We start from the raw sequence: 23652 nt of genomic DNA, 5'->3' as shown, positions 1-23652 counted from the left end.
GATTGAATGATTTATATCCTCAATCCAAAACACAGCATCGTGTGTAGCTGGGCAGTGTTTAAATTGTGGTATTCTGTCAACGTTGACATGCTATTATAATTGTCATATTTTAATGTCTTCATAAATAACTGTGAACAGGCCTAACTCAGCCAATACAGTACTATATTACAATATACTGGATTCGATGTGGTGGTGTTGGGTGGTCCTTGAGGGTGTATGGTTATGCAATAGGGTTTGCATGTACAGCTGGGATCATGAGATGTGACTGTTGTGAAAATAAACAGTAATGGAGGAAGTGGTCAGGGTATTTTGTCAGTGTCTGTTTCAAGGGCATATTGCCGGAACTCAGCCGTGAACTCGAATGACAGACTTGCAACATGCTGCTTAAATCCCACATTTCCGAAAAGAACTGATGTGACTGATGCTCTTTAAAACATCTCACTGAAGCTATCATCATGCCCCTGTTTTACAAAGAAAACATTTTAGTTTCATGATAATCTAACAAGACTGAACTTGTGCAATATGAAATCAGATCTGCACATGGAGCTAAAAGCCCAAATCTTTTTTGGAAGCATTCACTCGTAATGCTGCATTTTCTTGTTCTCCTTGTGCTTTTATTTTTTTAAAAAGTTTTTTTGGGGGGGAGGGGGGCTCCTGCTTCCTTAATTTCACATCAGTGTGACTGTCACTGTGCTTCGTCCGCCATCTAACAAACCATTACAGATAATATTAAACACACTTTAATAGAAATTCCTTATCATTACCACTTACAAAGTAACTCTTCTGCAATGAGTAGTTACACCTGTTTCCTAATAATCAGGCTCAATCCTTACTTTGTGGAAACAGTTTGGAGAAGGCCCCTCTAAGTTCCCAGTGCACAAAGGCAAACGGGACATTGAATCAATACCAGAACTGGATAGTAATTAGAACCTGTAAATTCATTGTTTATCAGAAAAAGCAACTTTCATACGAAGTTTAATAGCAAGACAGCAAAATCTTTGAAGCATTACAGACATGCAAATATACAACATACACATACGTACACAGTGCATAAAAAATATTTAATCATCAGCTCAATTTTGTTTTACACTTCCAAAACAATTTAAAACATTTTTTGGAACCTTCATCCCAAAGCTTTAAGCAGTGTCACAGGCAATTTGGCGATGATGGCATTTATTGTTTCAACCATTGCTGCAGATGTAAGAAGATTTGATCTCTGGCCAGTGTTAGCTGGATGAGATCCCTGGAGCTGGCAGGGTACATGTTGGCACAGTGGGCTGTTCCTGTATTAAATAAAAACAGTAAGGGACACAGCAGTGGCAGTCAACTTAGTCAAGTCAAAAATACCCAACAGGCCAAAAAAATAAATAATAATAATAATAAAATAAATAAATAAACTTTTACTCTGAAAAGAATTCAGACACAGCAAACATTATACATCATCAATCCCAGAATGCTTTGTGCACACAAAAACGGCAACCACAAACCAAAAGTATTTTTTGTAACTTAAAAGAATAATATATCTATATGCAACACTGTATTTCAAAAGTAGAGGTCATTGGTTGTATTTTAGGTATTTGTCATTAGAATCAGGATTCCCTATAACAAGGTTGTTTAGTTTTGGTAAAGTTATGATAAATGCAAACAAATCAGTAAACTAGTGTGAGTCAATGTAATTAAAAGACACAATACAATGGTGAAGCATCTGTTGCCACACCCAGCGATCCATTTTCTATACCGTTTGTTCTCATTAGGGTCTTGGGTGAGTTGGAGCCTATCAAAACTGGCTTTGGGACAAGAGGTGGGATACACCCGAGACTGGTCAGGTCACCAGCCAATCGCAGGGCACATATTATATGCAGGAAGGTGTGCTTTGTTGAGGAGTTGCCATTGGAGATGCTTTTTAATCTACCTCTAATCACTGAGATGATACTCGACTTCAATACTTCTGTTACTATCACTGCTGCCACTGGTTCCTTCAGGATCAATTCAGTACGTAACCCAACCAAACCAAACCTAACCCCATCTTTTACTTTGGTGGGATTTTCTATGGCCCCAAGCTGTTACCCACCTTTGATGAAAACAGCCGGAAGGTCAGCCATGATGTCTTGAGTGATTCCCAATGCATGCCAGGGGTCAATGGACCCGTTAGGGAAAACAATTTTGGAAGAGTGGATATCATAGCTGCCATAATACTCGTTGGTCTCAGCCACAGCCTCTGCAAGTTTATCACCAGTGATGTTGTAGAAATCTGCACACTGTTTCACATGATACCTGGATGGGAAGACAAAATTAGAATGAGAAAATAAATTTAAAAAAAAAAAGCAGGCTTTTGAATTTTGTATTTACTCACTCCAGAGGGAAGCCAGCAAATGGCTGGTTGGGCGAATCAGTGCTTTGATAAAATCCAAATTCAGTACAGGTCTGGTAGACCCACTGTCTGCCTGGTGACACACAGTTTACTCACAGCTAACACATGCACTTGATTGATAGAAACAGAAGCACAGACAGCAAAGCAGAGTATCTCATGCTAAAGACGTGTCAAAAATAAATTATTTCCACACAAGTAGTGACATTGAGTTTTTTAGTCCTAAAGCCGGTACAAGTTGCAAGTAAATGAGGCTTGTGTGGGGACTTGCTGATAAATGTTTTTTTAAGAGACCACTTCCTGTTGTGAGGATCCCAGCCCTCCCACTCATCTAAGTGAGGCTGGGAATCAAAACAACTGCCTGGTTACAGTATTACTGGTTCAGCTATAGAGAGGACAAACAAAGGTTTTTGATTCAACGTAGTATACATAAAAATACCTCTTTTAACTCTTTAATTTTCTTCATTGGTCTCCATTTCTGAGGCAGATAAAAATCAAGCAGCAGTATCTAAACTGAAAATGATGAGCACAATGTAGTATTCAAGTGGGTAAAAATACAGCACAATGAGGTGGCGTTAATTTTTTTTTAGGACCTGACCATGAGGACCCACTGCATGGTTCTATACCAGCTTCAGAATCTTATTTTCTGGTCTCCTCATGCTGGTATTTCTGTCAGCCTTTCTGCCTTTTTTTGGTGGCTTTGGAATCTTTTACTGAGTAAAAATACAGCACAATGAGGTGGCATTAATTTTTTTTTAGTATTTGACCATGAGGACCCACTGCATGATTCTAAACCAGCTTCAGAATCTTATTTTCTGGTCTCCTCATGCTGGTATTTCTGTCAGCCTTTCTGCCTTTTTTTGGTGGCTTTGGAATCTTTTAGCATGACATCATTTAGTCTGCGTCACTAGTCCTCTGCTGTCGACAAAAACATGCCACCTCACCTAATAGCCAAAGACCCAAAAATATAAAAAGGTCAATAGAAATTACAGGTTTCATTTATGAACAAACCACACCTAAAAAAGAAGACCTGTATTTACAGATGTGAAAATACTTTTTCCCCTTGGGACAAACAGACTCATTCTCACCTCCCCCTGCAGCTGGCCCATCCCAGGATGTATTAGTCATGTCTCTCAAATTGTTGTTGAAGCTGACATCCAGACATTTCATTGAGACGGTGTCCATCAGGAGGCGGGCCACAGCAGCATATCGGGCATATGGTTCTCCAAGTGATGTGTCGGCCATCACCCCACAGAGCACCTTGATGGTGATGTTGGTGCCCACTAAACCCTATAGGCCCAAAAAACAAGCAGCCAAGGATTAAATCTTGTGCTAGTACATTTTTCTTAATGTCATAGTTTGTGCCCTTAACAGGCCGGTGATGAATTCGCAGGAAGCAAATGGAATAGTGGTTAGCACGTCTAGCTCACAGTCAGGAGATCAGGGTTTGAATCTCTGTTGAAAAATCAATGTGAACTTTCCATGTTGTCCCTGTGCTTGCATAGGTTTTCTCTGGGTACTGCGGTTTCCTCCAGCATCCCCAAAACATGCTTCTCAGACTAATTGAGGACTTTAAATTACCCGCACCTATGAAAGTGAGTGTGAATGAGCATGTCAGTGGTTTGTCTATATGACCTTTGCAATGGACCATATGCAAGGCAACACAAATATTTCCAGTGAAAAGATTAGGTAGCGTACCAGTTTCGACTGTCTGTCTGTGTTAAGGACCTGGGACAGAAAAACAACCTCATTCTTTAAATGTGTGATAATGTGGAGTTGTGCTACAGGTTCAATAGTTTAGTGCTGGTACTTTTCAACGTCGGAGTTTCATAAGAACATTTTACTTTTTAAAGATGAGGGGATAGCTCTTCCAGACAATACTGTAGTGTGCTGGCCGTTATGTTCAGTGATTCAACTTTTTATTTTAACTTGTTTAACAGTGACCCATTACTAAAAAGGAGATGGGAAGTCAACATTCGCCGAGGCAATTTCGCTATCACAACAAGAGTCACGATGGGTGAAGTTCTGTTCCCCTCTCCTTTTCCCTCCCCGCTGCGCGCTGCTTGACTCCGGGCCGAGTGAGCCACTGCTAGCCGTTCCTGTCACGGGGGACCAAGAGACAATCGCCCTGTGAGAACATTGATCCTACCAGTAGTATATGCTTGTCATTATTAATGTTTTATTCTTGGTTGTGTTTTAAGTTTTCATAACCCAACGTTTGTTGCATCTGCACCATTCAATGACAATAAATGCCCTTGATTCTATTTCCTTTCAATCTTTATGTACAGAAGTTTGTTACAGTGCTCTATAAACAAAGTTGAGTTGAGTGTGTCAAAGGTTAAACCGTGCAGGTCTTAAGTATACAATACATTGCAAGTGCTGTGAAACTGTTTCATGCCCCCTCAAGTGTAGTTTCCTGTTAAATTAAACACGCAACAATAAGAATTACACACATTGTATCTGTAAATACAAGACACACATGATCGTTTTAGAAATTGCCAGCTTAATGCTAACAGTCAATAGAAACTCCCATTGACCAATGTGGTTAAACCAGCTTCATTCGAAAAGAAGAAGTCAAGCCACCCGCCCCTAATTTTGTTTATATGAGGGATTAGTGTCATAAACTGCCAAGGGGAGGCGAAAGCCACCTTTAAAATGAAAGCCTCCAAATAATACATTGATATAAATGCATACTGATTTTTAAAAAGTATTAAAAATAACCATTGAGGTATCACAAGACCAGTCCATTATGAGGGGACACAAGAACACCCAAGGCCTCCACCATAAGAGGTCCCATCCAAATCTGGTGTTGTATTTCAAAATAAAACAGAACCTCAAATCCACATATATTACCGTCATTACCCCTGAATTAAAATAAATAAATAAATATTTTCAATATCGCAACACCAGTCTAGTCCTGAAGGACATTAGAACACCTCGGGTCGCCTACAAAAGGTCCCATCCAAATCTGATGTTGCAATTCAATATAAAAGTCCCCTGCTATCTGCATATTTCGCTGTCATTACTCCTGATTTATAATCTTCTTTTCCTTTCTGCTTGTCCCGATAGGGGTCGCCACAGCGCGTCATCCTTTTCCATGTAAGCCTATCTCCTACATCCTCCTCTCAAACACCAACTGCCATCATGTCTTCCCTCACGACATCCAACAACCTTCTTTTTGGTCTTCCTCGAGCTCTCTTGCCTGGCAGCCCCATCCTCATCATCCTTCTTCCAATATACTCACTATTTCTCCTCTGGACGTGTCCAAACCATTGAAGTCTGCGCTCTCCAACTTTGTCTCCAAAACATCGAACCTTGGCTGTCGCTCTGATGAGCTCATTTCTAATTTTATCCAACCTGGTCACTCCAAGAGCGAACCTCAACATCTTCATTTCCGCCACCTCCAGCTCTGCTTCCTGTTGTCTCTTCAGTGCCACTGTCTCTAATCCATACATCATGGCTGGCCTCACTACTGTTTTATAAACTTTGCCCTTCATCCTAGCAGAGACTCTTCTGTCACATAACACACCTGACACCTTCCTCCACCCGTTCCAACCTGCTTTGACCCGTTTCTTCACTTCCTGACCACACTCACCATTGCTCTGGACGGTTGACCCCAAGTATTTAAAGTCCTCCACCCTTGCTATTGCTTCTCCCTGTAGCCTCATTCTTCCCCCACCAGCCCTCTCATTCATGCACATATATTCTGTTTTACTTCGGCTAATCTTCATTCCTCTTCTTTCCAGTGCATGCCTCCATCTTTCTAACTGTTCCTCCAGCTGCTCCCTGCTTTCACTGCAGATCACAATGTCATCTGCAAACATCATGGTCCACGGGGATTCCAGTCTAACCTCATCTGTCAGCCTATCCATCACCACTGCAAAAAGGAAGGGGCTCAGGGCTGATCCCTGATGCAGTCCCACGTCCACCTTAAATTAAATTCTTCTGTCACACCTACAGCACACCTCACCGCTGTTCTGCTGCCCTCGTATTATTGTGTCCTGTATTATTATTCTAACATACTTCTCTGCCACTCCAGACGTCCGCATGCAGTGCCACAGTTCCTCTCTGGGTACTCTGTCATAGGCTTTCTCTAGATCTACAAAGACACAATGTAGCTCCTTCTGACCTTCTCTGTACTTTTCCATCAACATCCCCAAGGCAAATAATGCATCTGTGGTACTCGTTCTAGGCATGAAACCATACTGTTGCTCGCAAATACTCACTTCTGTCCTGAGTCTAGCCTCCACTACTCTTTCCCATAACTTCATTGTGTGGCTCATCAACTTTGTTCCTCTATAGTTGCCACAGCTCTGCACATCACCTTTGTTCTTAAAAATGGGCACCAGTACACTTTTCCTCCATTCCTCAGGCATCTTCTCACGCACTAGAATTCTATTGAACAAGCTGGTCAAAAACTTCACAGCCACATCTCCTAGATGCTTCCATACCTCCACAGGAATGTCATCAGGACCAACTGCCTTTCCATTTTCCATTCTCTTTAATGCCTTTCTAACTTCCCCCTTACTAATCATTGCCACTTCCTGGTCCACCACACTTACCTCTTCTACTCTCCCTTCTCTATCATTTTCCTCATTCATCAACTCCTCTAAGTATTCTTTCCATCTAGCAAGCACACTGCTGGCACCAGTCAACGTATTTCCATCTCTATCCTTAATCACCCTAACCTGCTGCACATCCTTCCCATCTCTATCCCTCTGTCTGGCCAGCCTGTATAGATCATTTTCTCCTTCTTTAGTGTCCAACCTGCCATACATGTCATCATATGCCTCTTGTTTCGCCTTTGCCACCTCTACCTTTGCCCTGTGTCGCATCTCAATGTATTCCTTTCGCCTCTCCTCGGTCCTCTCAGTGTCCCACTTCTTCTTAGCTAACCTTTTTCCTTGTATGATTTCCTGTACTGTGAGGTTCCACGACCAAGTCTCCTTCTCTCCTTTCCTGCCAGAAGATACACCAAGTACTCTCCTGCCTGCTTCTCTGATCACCTTGGCTGCAGTGGTCCAGTCTTCTGGAAGCTCCTGCCGTCCACCGAGAGCCTGTATCACCTCTTCCCGAAAAGCTGCACAACACTCGTCCTGTCTCAGCTTCCACCACATGGTTCTCTTCTCTGCCTTTGTCTTCCTAATTGTCCTCCCCACCACCAGAGTCATCTTACACACCACCATCCTATGCTGTCTAGCCACACTCTCCCCTACCACTACCTTACAGTTGGTAACCTCCTTCAGATTACATCGTCTGCACAAGATGTAATCCACCTGTGTGCTTCTACCTCCGCTCTTGTTGGTCACCCTATGTTCGTGCCTCTTCTGAAAAAAAGTGTTCACTACAGCCATTTGCATCCTTGTTGCAAAGTCTACCACCATCTGTCCCTCCAAGTTCCTTTCCTGGATGCCGTACTTACCCATCACTTCTTCATCACCCCTATTACCTTCACCAACATGTCCATTACAATCTGCACCAATTACGACTCTCTCTCTGTCTGGGATCCTCAGAACTACATCATCTAGCTCCTTCCAGAATTTCTCTTTCACCTCTAGGTCACATCCTACCTGTGGGGCATAGCCACTAATCACATTACACATAACACCCTCAATTTCAAATTTCAGCCTCATCACTCGATCTGATACTCTTTTCACCTCCAAGACATTCTTAGCCAACTCTTCTTTTAAAATAACCCGACTCCATTTCTCTTCCCATCTACACCATGGTAAAATAATTTAAACCCTGCCCCTAAACTTCTAGCCTTACTGCCTTTCCACCTGGTCTCACAATATATCAACCTTTCTCCTAATCATCATGTCAACCAACTCCCGAGATTTTCCTGTCATAGTCCCAACATTCAAAGTCCCCACATTCAGTTCTAGGCTCTGTGTTTTCCTCTTCTCTTTCTGCCGAAGAACCCGCTTTCCACCTCCTCTTCTTCTTTGACTTCGACCCACAGTAGCTGAATTTCCAACGGCGCCCCGCAGGTTGACGGCGCCGGTGGCGGACGTTGTTAACCCGGGCCACGACCGATCCGGTATGGAATTCTTTGGATGAACGCTCATATTTGTTTGGCAAGGTTTTAAGCCGGATGCCCTTCCTGACGCAACCCTCTGCATTTATCCATTTATCCGCAACCCTCTGCATTTATCCATAGGGCTGCATTACTCCTGATTTATAATAAATACATAAAATCTCATCGGTATCGCAACAACAGTCCAGTTCTGGGGGACACTGGACCACCCCAGGTCTCCAGCAAAAGCGGTCCCATCTAAATCTGGAGTTGCCTTTCAAACCTTCTTTTGGTGGAGACCTGGGGTAATCTAAGGTCCTCCAGGACTGGACTGGTGTTGTGATACTGAAAAGATTTTACAAAATAAAAATAAAAATAAAAAAATAAAAAAAATTATGATTGTTTTTAAATCAGGGGCAATGATAGCGAAATATGCATATTTCAGGGGACTTTTTATTTTGAAACGCAACACCAGATTTGGATGGGACCTCTTTTGATGGAGACCTGGGGTGGTGTAGTGTCCTCCAGTATGTAACTGGTGTTGCAATATCATTTCAAAACTAACATCACTACAATTAAAGTGGCAGCACTCGTCAAAAGTTGAGTAAAACCATGCTATTTCATGGAGCTCAGTGCCATATTACTATGAAATGCAACAATGTTTGAAAACGTAAAATAAATCCAATAGTTTCTTTTCAATAATATGCTATACTGTGCCATATTGTACTCTTATTTATAGTAAAACCATATTGGATACAAGTAGATCTCATACATCTATCTGAACTGTTTGTCAATTTACTATCTCCTTAAAAGTACCAATGTTTCAGTGGAAAAAAAACTTTTCAATGCACACTGATTTTTTTTTTTTGGAGCCACATGTCTGATGTTTGGAACAATACAACCACCTGAAAATCGCTTAAAATTTCAACGAGTTATGATTTTCTTTTGTGTGGGTATGCCCAAAGTCTCAATAGAAATGAATGGTGTCATGGGTGTGTGTTCCGTGTTTTGTCTTCCCCCCCTGTTTCACACACACCTGCTCCTGTGAGCATCTTCACCACCTGTGCCTCGTTCACCCTAATTACCTATTGTATTTAACCTCGTGTCTCATTCCCTCTCGTTGCCAGTTCGTTGTACCTTGTCGTCGCGTTCCAGCATTCCTTGTTTCCACGTCACAGACTCACAGTAAGACTTGACCCTATTCCGATTATCGACCTCGCCTCTTTGCTTCATGTTTTTGGATACTGTTGCCTTTCTTGGATTGCCTGCCTGTGTACCGACCTATGCCCGTCTATTAAACCTCTCTTTTCGGAAACTGTCCATTTGTTTTGGAGTCGTGCATTTTTGGGTCCTATCCTCTGTTCCGTTCATGACAGAATGGAGTGGAGGGGAAGAATCATCGTAGGACTCTTGGTTCAAAATGGAGGCCACTCTGCACCTTACGCCAATTCACTCTCAAAGTCCAAGCTCCATCTGGTTTCACATAAGATATCTATGATGCTGACTTCCTGTCTGCACCGATTACCAGGAGACTTCTGTGCCATACCTATATTATTTTGCACGACCATGAACATTACTATTTCAACACTTTCTTAAATGCTAACATAACCAGTAATCACAGGTATGTTTGTATTTAAAATGAGTGTAAACAATTTTATGTATTTTATTATTTGATTCATGTTATTTGTAATAAATTCATGTCTGTTGTGTTTTATCACTCACGTACATGTGTATGTATTGTCAACTATATTACAACACATTTTTGTAAGTTTGGCTTCCAGGGACAAAAGACATTTGTAATTTGGGTCTTGAGTTAAAGGAGTCATATTAGACTCATTCTCTGGACAAAAGTTGCTTGGAGTAACTGTAAAAGGGTTTTTGCATTCTGCAGCATACATTTTGAATAGTTTTTTTTTTATTTTATTTTTTACTCCATATATTTATACTTTGAAAGCTCACTTAAGTTTATGAGAACACAATACTTTTTATATGGACACTATTTTGGCCTACAATCAAAGGTGTCAATTATTGCCTACCTCAAACTCCCTGTTGTCTTCATTATACTGGACCACATCCATGAAGTTACCAGCAAGCATTTCCAAGAAGTAGGCAGAGTCTGTCTCTGTCTGAATCTGCAGTTTGGAACACAAGCTATATGGAAAAAGGAAGGAAGGATACCAAAAACAAGGACAAGGTTAGAGTAACTACAAATGTTTGGCGTTCCACAATAACCAGTCAACTAGACAAAAGAATAATACACTTTGGAATGACAACAACACATGTATGCACTTTCATTATACTGAACAGCAGCATACTGCTTTTTCGGCTGTGTTATAGTTTGGAAGCTGGACACGTGTGTCTGCATGAGAACATGTCTCCTTTGACCATCTACAGAATCAACAAAAGGCTAAAATAAAATCCAAGATACTCACTGTGTTCATGACAGCACTAAAACAAAGACAAGGCTCCAGTATTATTTCGGTTCGACCGACCTTTGACATTGACAGTCATTTATGTGACTCATCATTGCTCAAAACAATAACATGTTTTCGCAGGGCACACACAAACAAACAACCATTTGCACTCACATTGACGCCTATGGGCAATTTAGTCTTCAATTAACCTAGCATGCATGTTTTTGGGATGTGGGAGGAAACCGGAGTGCCCGGAGAAAACCCACGCAGGCACAGGGAGAACATGCAAACTCCACACAGGCGGGGCTGGGGATTGAACCCCGGTCCTCAGAAATGTGAGGTAGACGCTCTAACCAGTCATCCACCGTGCCGCCCGTCTTGAAGCAACTGAGGCAAAATATTGTATTTCACTACAGTACTTTGCTGCAATCAGCTAAGACAATTTTATTGTTTAGCTGTATATGCTATTTTTAAATTAACCATGTCATTTAAAATTTAGCATTATTACCTTAGAAAACACATTTTTAAACATAGGTCATATGTTTTTAAATTCATTTGTAGAGTTGGACCTAATAACAATGGCATGTTTGCATGTGATAAAAGTACACAGAAATATATGTGTGAAATTGACTGTATTTATGGACTTAAATCAGTTTCCTTGAATAGATAAATCTAGTAATGCTTTTATGAAAGATGATTCACATAATTCAAACTGTCCAATATAAAAAAGCTGCTGACATTACCAGAAAGAAAGTATTGCAAAAAGTGTAGACGCTATACTTGAAATCTTTGGTGATGTTGTCATAGGTTGCTGGGTCGCTGAGTCGCTCTATTAGGGTATCTGAAGCCTTTTTTACCACTAGAGGACACTCTGTGTTCTCTGAAGCCAGGGAACGCCCCACAACCTCCAAGTACTCTGGGGGAAAACAGGTGGAAATAAAACAAAGCAGGGGTGCTAAAAAAAAAACTGAAGTGAAATGCAAAGGATAACTGTACGATTGAAGTCAAACAACAAAACCACACATTAATCCACAGATACACACATGAAGTATGATTTCAGTTTTTCAATATATTGTATGCTAAATATTTTTTTTAAGGATAAAAAAAAATTAGACTTTTTCTCTCTCACAAAAAGCTGAGACTCAGAGAAGAAACCCTCAAATGTTCTAATATTTGGTAAGTTGTATCTTTGTAAATAATACTGCCTAACTTCAGTGTTGTTTTAGCAAACAAAACATTTTGGTGCTGTTGACATAGGTGGAAAAGAGATAAGACCTGTTTACAATGCACACTCTCTGTGTTTTGTCTCTAATATTTTCTTGAGGTCAGAGGGGACAGTCTAAAGCAGGGGTGCCCAAATTTTTTGGCTCAGGGGCCACATTGACGTAAAAAAATTGTCATGCGGGCCAGCATTAATTTTACATGCTACCTACGAGGGGAATGCTTTTTTATATTTATTTTTATTTTACTTTGTTTTACTATGCTGTCTGCTGCTAGGTAGATCTGATAACTGCCTGACCTGGATAAATGAAGGTTAAAATAAAAATAAATTAAATGCAAAATAAAGTATTTTTATGAAATTTGACTCAACCTTTATTCATCAGAATCAACAAACAACATGGTTGCATTAATGTGAAGGGTGACACAGATCTCTACTGCAGTAAATGGGGAAGGTCTGGCTCAAAAGCGGTAGTTTTAATGCGCAAGATGTCACGCAGGTGGGAGTCACTTAGTCTTGTCCTCACGCGGTTCTTATTCATGTTCATGACTGAGAATGTCTTCTCACACAAGTATATCGAGCCAAACAAGCTCAACATTTTCTTAGCAAATGTACGAATCTCTTGGAACCTGTCTTTATCCAGCTGCTGGTAAAAGTTGACAAGAGGGAGTTGTTGGTACCGGCTGCGACACTCCGTGTCACACTGCAGCTCAATGAGCTCCAACTGCAGGTGGGCTGGAACGTCACTGAGATCCACGGAAACGGGAGAAGAAAAAAGCGTGATCTCCTTTTCAATAGTTGCAAAATCCCTGAAACGCTGTTGAAACTCCTCAGTCTGAGATGAGATGTTTGCTGGCATACCACCTCATTTGCGCACTGATATTGTGCGCTGGAAAACAGGTCATTATTTCTTGCAGAGATTGGAAATGTGTGGTATTGGGCAGCGTTTGTGACAGGTGGGTTATGAAAAGTAGCAGCTTGGTCCGAAAGGCTTCAATATGTGAATACAGTTGGCTTATCAATATAATTAATAGCCTTTATGACCGGTTTCATAACGTGATCATATTTCAGATGTTTGGCACATAGAACTTGTTGGTGAATAATACAATGGAGTTTTATAGCGTTACCTCCTTCTTCGCTTACTTTGTTACACACTAGAGTTGATAATCCACTGTGCTCGCCAACCATGGCAGGTGCGCCATCCGTAATAATCCCCGTGATTTTATTCCACTGTAATTGTATGTCATCTACGGCGGAACCAACAGAAGCAAATAAATCTTTTCCTCTTGTTTGGTCCTTAAGGCTCTGGAGGTCAAGTAGCTCTTCACGCACGTTCATTTCACTGTCCACTCCTCTAAAAAAAAAAAAAATCTGTAACTGAGCGCTGTCGGATGCATCCGTGCTTTCGTCACAGGCTAACGAAGAAAATTCAAACTCCACTCCTTTTGCGTCCAACTGTCTCTTAATATCAGAAGAAACTTCTTCGATCCTTCGTGACACAGTGCTACGAGCCAGGAAAACATTGGCGAACTGTTGCTTTTTCTCAGGACAAATGTTCTCCACCATTTTCATCACACAGTCTTTAATAAATTCACCCTCAGTAAAAGGTTTGCAGTGCTTGGCAATCAGCGTTGCCACCTCATAGCTTGCCTTTGTTGTATTTTCCTTTGACTCACTGGCTCTTGTGAAAAAGTGTTGCTGTGCCGTTAAACCAGCTTCCAGTTGCTTCAATTTTTCACTGCGTTCGTTCCCAGTTAGCATGTTCCGTCTGGTAGTGCCTCTTTATATTGAACTCCTTGAACACAGCAAATTAGGCAGACGCAGTTGTTTCTAAACTCAGTGAAAAAATATTCAGACTTCCATTTGTCCTGGAAACGTCGGCCCTCGCTATCAACTTTCCTTTTCTTACTTCCAGTTGCCATTTTAGAAATGGGCAAAAAACAGATCATGTGCAAAACGGCCCCGCGAGAGTTCAGCCACAAGTTTACTGCCATCCTGTGGTGACATATAAAATTGCGCGTGTATTTTGTACTGCCGGGCCACATATTATTGGTTTTATGACAGAGGCTTCGGGCCAGTGGAAATATGAACACGGGCCGTATTTGGCCCGGGGGCTGGACTTTGGGCATGTCTGGTCTAAAGTGTTTAACGCAAGTTAACGCAAGTTCACTGACATTAATGCAAGTTCACTGACATTAGTGTTTAACGCAAGTGTAAAAAAAGCTCAACTCAATCGTCACCATAATGTTTACAGTGGACCTTCAATACAACGGACCTCGATATAACAGTTATTGGATAAAACGGACAGTCGGGACTGAACAATGTGTACAAAAATAGTTTCCATTTGTCACTTAAACTGACATTTACAAAGTCTGTTAGTTCTAGAATTAGGCATTGTTGTTTACTGGTGCTGTGGCGCAATGCGGGCAGAGAATGGGACTGACGTATTTACGGGTCACAGATATAAAAAAAAATAAAATAAAAATGTAAAAAAGATACGATTTTAAAAGACGCGCTGTCCGTGCCTGCATTATTAGGATTCCCACATAGTTTCCAGGCAGGACATGCACTCCTTCAACATGATTTCCTCCTGTGTCGCGGGAAGGGCAGGGTACGCAGATAGAATTACATAACCATTCAAAATGTATCACATTTGTATGAAATAAAAACAATGAAGTTTGTTATTGTTAGGTTTAGGAAAAGGGTTGGGGCTTTAGGCGGTTTAGGATTGGTTACGGTTAGGATTAGGGTGGGTTAAGGTTAGTGGGGAAACATTAACACCATCACACTTATGTCACATACTTTTTTTCTCTTCTGGAAGCAGTAGGGCGTGTTCTGCCAGGATACAGCAGCCAATCACTGTGCAATGGCACGAGTTCATGGAGCCAGTAATATTGGAACAGGGTGTGTCCTGCCTGGAAACTATGTGAGAATCCTAATAACGCCCCGTGCCTACATGGTGGCCATGTTGGATGTGAGGCATTGACATGGCGGCCAGGTCATGATGGAAATATGTATTGTATATTGTACATAAACTTGCAGCACAGACAGAGCGTGGCATTCAGGCATTGTTAACGCTCAGGAATACAAATACAAAGAGTCTGGCATATGCTATATTAGTACAGTAACTGTTTTTTTCCTATCAAGCCCTTTGCCTTTGGCAACAGATTTTGGAAATAGGAAGCACACGAACTCTTCGCGGCTTTTTTCCCCCTCCCACATCAACAATGTCACCATGACCAAGCACACCGGCCTGGTAAGTTTGTGATACATTGAAATATATACAAGCTTTTTGTATATTTATTTACAATAACTTTATACTGTACTGGGCCTTTTAGGCCACAAACAAAACTACAAAAACATAACTTTGTACTGTACAGTAATATGGGTGCATATGGCCTAAAAAAAATGCTTCAATGTAGCAAACAAGCGGTTACATCGGACGACGCCCACCCCCTTACCTCTATTAGTCCATTCAACCTGGATGTTAAGCATTTTCCACATTAAGCGATGTTAAAGGTCCCATATTTTGGCTATTTAAACCTCCAGAAAGTGACTCTCTAACACAAACTTTGTATAAAAGTGTCAATTTTATTTAAAAAAAACAACAACAACAACTTGGTTTTGTCATACGAGTGTCCAGAAAAGGTCCCTCTGAAAGCTACCGTAATTTCATGTATAATGCTCATTTGTACCCCCCAAAAAATGTCAAAAGTCAATGGTGCACATTATATATAGGTATAGGGGAAAATGAAAACAAAACTTTCCTTCTAATATACCACTGCCACCTAGAGGTTATGAAAAAGGTGCAGCAGACACTTTCATTCCAATATGACAGAGGTATGTATGACTGCATATATGTACAGTTGTGCTCATAGGTTTACATACCCTGGCAGAATTTTTTTTTTTTTTTACAACTAGGGCTGATGACTCATGACATCATTAATTTCTTTATGGTTATGTTTTGTTTGATGATAATGTTTTTTTCTGAAATGCTTGAGAGTTTAATTTGAATCCCATTAAACAAATAAAAAAACAATAATAAAAAAAAGTGTTTTGCCTGGCCTTTCATGTTTTCTTTAAAGAATTGTACCCATCTTACAAATTCTGCCTGGGTAATCAAACATGAGGACCACTGTGTTTACTCATTTACTAAATAAAAGCTGTGAATTTCAAAATAGGTAAATAAAAAGAATTACATGTTCAAATAAAGTGCTTAGAATAATTGTTGGAAAAAAACTAACAAAATACAGATAATAATTCATGTTTTAATCATATGGGTAGAAGCAAAATCATGCATTGTAAAAATGCAATATACATGGGTAGAAGGATTTTCAAGAATTTTGAGGTCAACTTTGGGGGAGCGTATTACACATGGAAGCACATTATACACGAGAAATTAAGGTACTTCTGTTTGACCCTGTATTGTATCTGCTTTGTCCATATTTGGCTAAGACCGGACCCTTTCCTCTGATTGGTTGCCTCTGTGTAGAAGCCCCTCTTGTTAGAGCACACTTTTGTTTGTTATGATTACAGCTCTGGCTTGGGAGTGGAAAGGAAAGGGGGAGATCTTTGCTCGTGAGGTTGATAAGCTTGAGAAATTCGAATTCCCTGATTTCAGGCCTCTCAGCAGAAAAACATCTGGCACTCAGGAATGTGTGGATGATTTTAATTCATATTTCACGTTTACTCAGGCACCATCGAGACAGGATTACATCCCAAATATGAGAAAAAGTTGGATTGGGAAAATATGTCCCCTTTAAGTTTTTTCTGGGAGCATCTATGGAGAAGAAAATGCTTAACATCCATAAAATCCAAAATATTGGCCCAATCATTCTAATATTTCCAGATTTTAAAGTGGGCATAAGGAAAGATGTCCGCAGAACTTTTGGTGATGATTGATGACAGTTTTGGGGTATTAAGCTACATAATGCTTTTTCTATTGGGAGGAAAACACTTAACGTCCACAAAATCCCAAATATCGGGGCGATCGTTCTGATAATTTCAGAGGTTGAAGTGGGCATACATATGTCCAAATACATTTTGGTGATGACTGATGATAGTTTTGGGAGATTAAGATACATCAAGCTTTTTCGCTATAGTGCGCGCATATGAAGAGGAAAACGCTTAACATCCGTCAAATCCAAAATATTGGGCCCATCGTTCTGATATTTTCAGACGTTGAAGTGGACATAAGTAGAAATGTCCACATAAATTTTGGTGACCATTGATCGCAGTTTTCGGACATTAAGCAATGTGAACCTTTTTTACGTTACACGTTTTAAACTGTCCCATTCAAGGGGCCTCATTCACTAATAAATGTGTAGAATTGTTCGTCCTCTGCGCACAAGTTTACTGTATATGCGAAATCACCGTCTGATTCATGACACATGCATACCCGCCAATATTCTTCACACCACCGTGCGTATGTTAGTGAATCAGAATTCATACTAAATAGTTGTGCCCGCTATCTGCATTAACTGCGTCGCTATTTCTCTTGAAAAGGGCATCTGTTTGACACATCTCAGCCAATGCACAGAGGTATAAAGTCACAAGAGATGGCCCCAAAACTTTAGTAAGATTCTTAAAACTTTATCCTATTTTCAAAAGATTTGCACCATCGGAAAGCTTGCATGGTCTGAGGAAGTTCTAAATTTGTTTTCAGTGTACGAACAAAAACAAGTATGAATCGCTCATTTGTTCATCAAACGTGTATACGCTCGATTTAAGCAGACATTTATATGCACTGTTAGTAATGAGCCCCTTGAGTCTAAGGTGAAAGACTCTTCAAGATTGCATGAACATTTCAAAGCTCCCATGTCTATGACCTTACGGGCTGTAATATTCTAGATTTTAAAAAACATTACTCTATGAATAAAACTTTAAAACTCAAAGTTCTTGGCATGGGTCGCGCTTCTATGGGCGCCAGCTTATTGTTTTTGATTGTGTATATTTCTGTGTGCTCTAATATACTACTATGATGCATTCTACCTGGAAAGTTGACTGAAGCATGAATTGGTGCGCTGGTGGCCACAGAAGCATGCACCAGATGAGGATACTTCAGCCTGAACCACGCTGCTAAAGAACCCGGGTACGAACCCCCGAATGCCACCCACTTCCTGTTGACCAGTCCTTGGCTCTCAGCCATCACTGTGTGAAAGTGGGCCAGGTCGGCCAAAGCCTGACGGCTACTGAGGAACCGTAGGTTCTCCGTGCTCAGGTCACTAAATGAAGAGAACACAATTGTTTTCAATATGCATCTCTAAGACAAAAGTAAACAAGGGAGACAAAGGCTGTCCTAATTTGAGTGCATTGCTACCATCTAGTGGCATGACAGGTACAGACAGATGAATCAGAATAGTTTACAGGCCAGGAATCTGTGTTACAGTTATAGCTCATTTAATTGATATCCATCTATCCATTAGCTACACCACTTGTCCTCATATAGAGTCGTGGGCGAGCTGGAGCCTATGACTTTGGGCGGTATGCAGGGAACACCATGTACTGGTCGCCAGCCAACCGCTGGACACGTATAAACAAATGAGATTCAGACTCATATTGACACCTATGGATAATTTTGTCTTCACTTAAGATAAGATGCATGTTTGGGGAACGTTGGCGGTAGCTGGGCTTCCCAGAGAATACAAGCACAGGGAAAATACACAAACTCCACACAGAAAGGCCCCAGCCAAAATTCAAAGCCCAAACCTCAGAACTGTGAGACACACATATTAACCATTACTTCACCGTGCTGCGCTTAAATTCAACATAAGCAATGTGAAATAGCAAAAGTGACAATAATTTAACAATGATAAGTGACAAACAAGCAGAATATGAAACCATGACAGTATCATTTTGTATAGAGTACACGATTGGTGTAACTGCAACCTGGCCCACCCCACAACCCCAAATTTTTTAAATTAAATTATTATAAAGCCCCCCCCCCTCAGGATTTGCTAATCATTGTGCGTGCGTAGTTTATAAAAGATAACAATAATAATAATCAAACATACACTGTTGGGTGACTCTTTCCATAGAAGCGATGCTCGAGCATGAAGCAAATGGCTCCCAGTTTCTCTGCATATGTGAGCCAGGTTCCATGTTGCATCCATGCTGGATTGGCTGGACCCTCTCCACCGATCATAAGAAACACCGGCCCACCCGGCTTGTAGAAGGCATCATTCACAAAGTACCTCTGACGGAAGGAAAGGGAGATAGGGTCATGAAAACATCCATCTTTCTTAGACTAATGTAGTAGAACTGTTCTTCTAGTTTGCATAGGTAGACTTCACAATCAATAATTATCGATCATTTCATTCTACACCTGTACAATCTATGGGGAACGATTAGCTGGTGGGATCACCTTTTCTAAATATATTTAAATACAAGTAGGGAGAAGTACAGGGAAAGCATTCGAACATACCTGCTTCCACTCTCTGCCGTCTGCTCCATTGAAGTGATCTAGTTTCTGTATGAACCATTGCTCGTCGGACGCATGTCTCTGCAATTCATAAAACCTACCAAAACCCTTGAGTCGTCCCTCTCCAACCACAAAGATGGCGCAGAGAAAAATGAATTTAAAAACAACAAATATACAGGTCTGTAAAGCCATGTTGACGTAAACGGGAAAACCGAGCATGTGACCTATATGGTCATATGACCTCTTTTGCTACTTCAAGATATTCGACTAACGTAGGACTAAATCATTCTCAAACCAACACAAGGCACAGACGATTATTTTAAAAGTGGTGCTATTACTCATACATATTCTTAGTCTTACTTTAATAAAAACGTAAAAATAGCAACATGCACTCGATAAAATCGCACAATTTGAGAACGTTTTACGACAAAACCACGATGCACACTAAACTAACATTTATATGTAAAGGTTAGGTGCTTTACAACAAAATCTCAAAACCTAAAAGTAGGAAATACGAGGGGAATCAAATGTATTTTGTACTGTGTTCTGTCAGGTACATACTTGTATTTCTACGAACGTAAAACTTCCAAGATTTGAAGGTTGCCGTTGTTCCCGCATTTTTCAGTTCTTGAAGTAAACACGGCAAAGCAGTAGCAATATTATCCACCAGTAGGGGCGGTCAAGAAACAACTTCAAGAATTTCTGTAGTGCTGTAAATAAAGAAGAAAGAACGCTGAGGAATTTAAGAAAACGTTAATCATTTGTGATTCGTGAGTAAATTCAATCGCGGTTAAATACCCAAAATATATGTTCATCATATGCAATGGCAGTCAGGTGAAAATTGCATGGGTCAAAAAGTTGAAGGATGGTATAAAGTTAGTTTGTGAGGTAAGGGAAAACGTAGTTGAAATACAAGTCAAAATTGGAAGTAAAATTGCAAATGCACAGGCTACTTCTGGCTAGTTCAAGGTAGAAGGTAAAGCTGCTTGCAAGTGCAGGAAGGTGGAATAAAAATATAAAGCACAAGATAAGATCATGATAATGAAGGAAAATTGTTTATATTTTATTGCTGACATGATAAATTGTACAAGTCAAGTAACCCACAAAGCAGATAAAATGATTATAGAGGTGAAAGGTGCGGAACGGCATCTTGGCATTAAATGGATAACTGGGAAACAAATGTAAGAGGAAATGAGAAGAGAATGTGTAGAAATTGAAATCGAAAATTGGTTACCAAAAAGAAGAGACTCCGACTAGTGTGCTTTGCGGCATATTTTGCTTCAAAAGTCATCCCGATGGAACGATTGAAAAAACTGTAAAGGTAATTTCCATATAGTGGAGCGCTGAACTCTCTTTTCATCGAAGCACAGCAATTTAAAAATACCATCTCAAAGCTCAATATGGTACTCTGTGCGTTATATTTGGCGCATGTGCATAGATCATTTTACACTTGAGTGTATTTAAATAAATAAATAAATCATGTTATTTTCTTCTACAAATTGGAAAAGCTGATAATTTTGCAGTGGTCTCTTACTTTTCCCCCAGAGCTATATACACACACACAAACACACACACACACTCCTTGAGCTGTCACCTTATCATGGTGGAGGGGTTTGTGTGTCCCAATGATCCTCGGAGCAAAGTTGTCTGGGGCTTTATGCCCCTGGCAGGGTCACCCATGGGAAACAGGTCATGGGTGAGGGACCAGACAAAGCACAGCTCCAAAAGACCCCTATGAAGATTGAAAATACAAAAAATACAGGAAAACATTTTCCCTTGCCCGGACGCACGTCACCAGAGCCCCCTTCTGGAGCCAGGCCTGGAGGTGGGACTCGAAGGCGAGTGCCTAGTGGCCGGGCTTGCACCCATGAGGCCCGGCACAGCCCGAAAGGGTAACGTGGGTCCCCCTTCCCATGGGCTCACCACCTGTGGGAGGGGCCATAGTGGTCGGGTGCAATATGAGCTGGGCAATGGCCGGAGACGGGGACCTTGGCGATCCAATCCCCAGCTACAAAAGCTATCTCTAAGGACGTGGAATGACCAACTCTCTGGCAGGGAAGGAACCCGAGCTGGTGTGTGACGTCGAGAAGTTCCGACTAGATATAGTCGGGCTCGCCTCCACACATGACTTTGGCTCTGGTACCTGTCCCCTTGAGAGGGGTTGGACTCTCTTCCACTCTGGAGTTGCCCACGGTGAGAGGCGCCGAGCAGGTGTGGGTATACGTATTGCGCCCCGGCTTGGTGCCTGTACGTTGGGGTTCAGCCCGGTGGACGAGAGGGTAGCCTCCCTCCACCTTCGGGTGGGGGGACGGATCCTGACTGTTGTTTGTGCATATGCACCAAACAGCAGTTCAGAGTACCGACCCTTTTTGGAGTCCTTGGAGGGTTGCTAGAGAGCGTTCCCGCTGGGGACTCCATCGTTCTGCTGGGGGACTTCAATGCTCATGTGGGCAATGACAGTGAGATATGGAAGGGTGTGATTGGTAGGAACGGTCCCCCAGATAAGAATCCGATTGGTGTTCTGTTATCGGACTTCTGTGCTCATCACGGATTGTCCATAACGAACACCATGTTCAAGCATAAGGGTGTCCATACGTGCGCTTGGCACCAGGACACCCTAGGTCGCAGTTCGATGATCGACTTTGTGGTCGTGTAATCGGACTTGCGGCCGCATGTCTTGGACACTCTGGTGAAGAGAGGGGCGGAGCTGTCAACTGATCACCACCCGGTGGTGAGTTGGCTCCGATGGTGGGGGAAGATCCTGGTCCGACCTGGCAGGCCCAAACGTATCGTGAGGGCCTGCTGGGAATGTCTGTCAGAATCCCCTGTCAGAAGGAGTTTCAACTCCCACCTCCAGCAGAACTTCACCCACGTCACGGAGGAGGCGGGCTACATTGAGTCCGAGTGGACCATGTTCCGTGCCTCCATTGCTGAGGCGGCCGAACAGAGCTGTGGCCGTAAGGTGGTCGGCGCCTGTCGTGGCGGCAATCCCCGAACCCGTTGGTGGACATCAGCGGTGAGGGATGCTGTCAAGCTGAAGGAGTCCTATTGGGCCTTTTTGACCTGTGAGACTCCTGAGGCAGCTGATGGGTCCCGGCTGGCCAAGCGGAATGCGGCTTTAGTGGTCACTGAACACTGTGTATAGTGGGGATGGGGCGTTGCTGACCTCGACTCAGGACGTTGTAAGTCGGTGGGGAGAATACTTCAATGACCTCCTCAATTCCACCGACACGCCTTCCCATGAGGAAGCAGAGTCTGGGGTCTCTGAGGCGGGCTCTCCTATCGCTGGGGTTGAGGTCACCGATGTGGTTAAAAAGCTCCTTGATGGCAAGGCCCCGGGGGTGGATGAGATTAGTTCCAAAAGGCTCTGGATGTTGTTGGGCTGTCCTGGTTGACACGCCTCTGCAATATCACATGGACATCGGGGACAGTGCCTCTGGATTGGCAGACTGGGGTGGTGGTCCCCCTTTTTAAGAAAGGGTCCACCAGAAGGAGGACCGTGTTCCAAATACAGGGGGATCACACTCCTCAGCTGGAGAGGAGGGTCCGTCAGGAAGTCGAATCTCAGATTCAGGAGGAGCAGTGTGGTTTTCGTCATGGCCGTGGAACAGTGGACCAAATCTATACCCTCGGCAAGGTCCTCAAGGGTGCATGGGAGTTTGCCCAACCAGTCTACATGTATTTTGTGGACTTGGAGAAGGTGTTCGACCGTGTCCCTCGGGGAGTCCTGTGGGGAGTGCTTCGGGAATATGGGGTACCAACTGATATGGGCTGTTCGGTCCCTGTACAACCGGTGTCAGAGTTTGGCAGTAAGTCGGACTCGTTTCCGGTGAGGGTTGGACTCCCCCAAGGCTGCCCTTTGTCACCGATTCTCTTCATAACTTTTATGTACAGAATTTCTAGCTGCAGCTGTGGCGTAAAGGGGGTCCGGTTAGGTGGCCTCAGTATTGCATCTCTGCTTTTTCTAGATGATGTGGTTCTGTTGGCTTCAAGCCGTGATTTCCAACTCTCAATGGAGCGGTTCTCAGCCGAGTGTGAAGCGGCTAGGATTAAAATTAGCACCTCCAAATCTGAGACCATGGTCCTCAGTTGGAAAAGGGTGGAGTGCTCTCTGCAGGTTGGGAATGAGATCCTGCCCCAAGTGGAGGAGTTCAAGTATCTTGCAGTCTTGTTCATGAGTGAGGGAAGAATGGAATGGGAGATCGACAGGCGGCT

The 23652-nt window shown here is 42.2% G+C and overlaps 1 protein-coding gene across 1 annotated transcript; it reads right to left on the bottom strand.

The window, feature by feature from the left end:
- Positions 1–958: 958 nt before the first annotated feature.
- On the bottom strand, positions 959–19668 carry prss59 (serine protease 59, putative). The gene is made up of 9 exons (XM_061681824.1): positions 19441–19668; positions 19031–19212; positions 18009–18241; positions 11579–11714; positions 10421–10535; positions 3457–3658; positions 2354–2444; positions 2072–2274; positions 959–1283 (listed from the first exon to the last, which is right to left on the bottom strand). Exons 1-9 carry the CDS (start codon positions 19654–19656, stop codon positions 1174–1176), a joined length of 1488 nt encoding a protein of 495 aa, XP_061537808.1. The 5' UTR covers positions 19657–19668; the 3' UTR covers positions 959–1173.
- Positions 19669–23652: the final 3984 nt, after the last annotated feature.

The sequence above is a fragment of the Phycodurus eques genome, chromosome 7 (genome assembly GCF_024500275.1).
Source record: "Phycodurus eques isolate BA_2022a chromosome 7, UOR_Pequ_1.1, whole genome shotgun sequence".
NCBI classification, from domain to species: Eukaryota; Metazoa; Chordata; class Actinopteri; order Syngnathiformes; family Syngnathidae; genus Phycodurus; species Phycodurus eques.
Note: the sequence above shows the minus strand (reverse complement) of the source record. Positions and strands in the feature narration are given on the sequence as shown.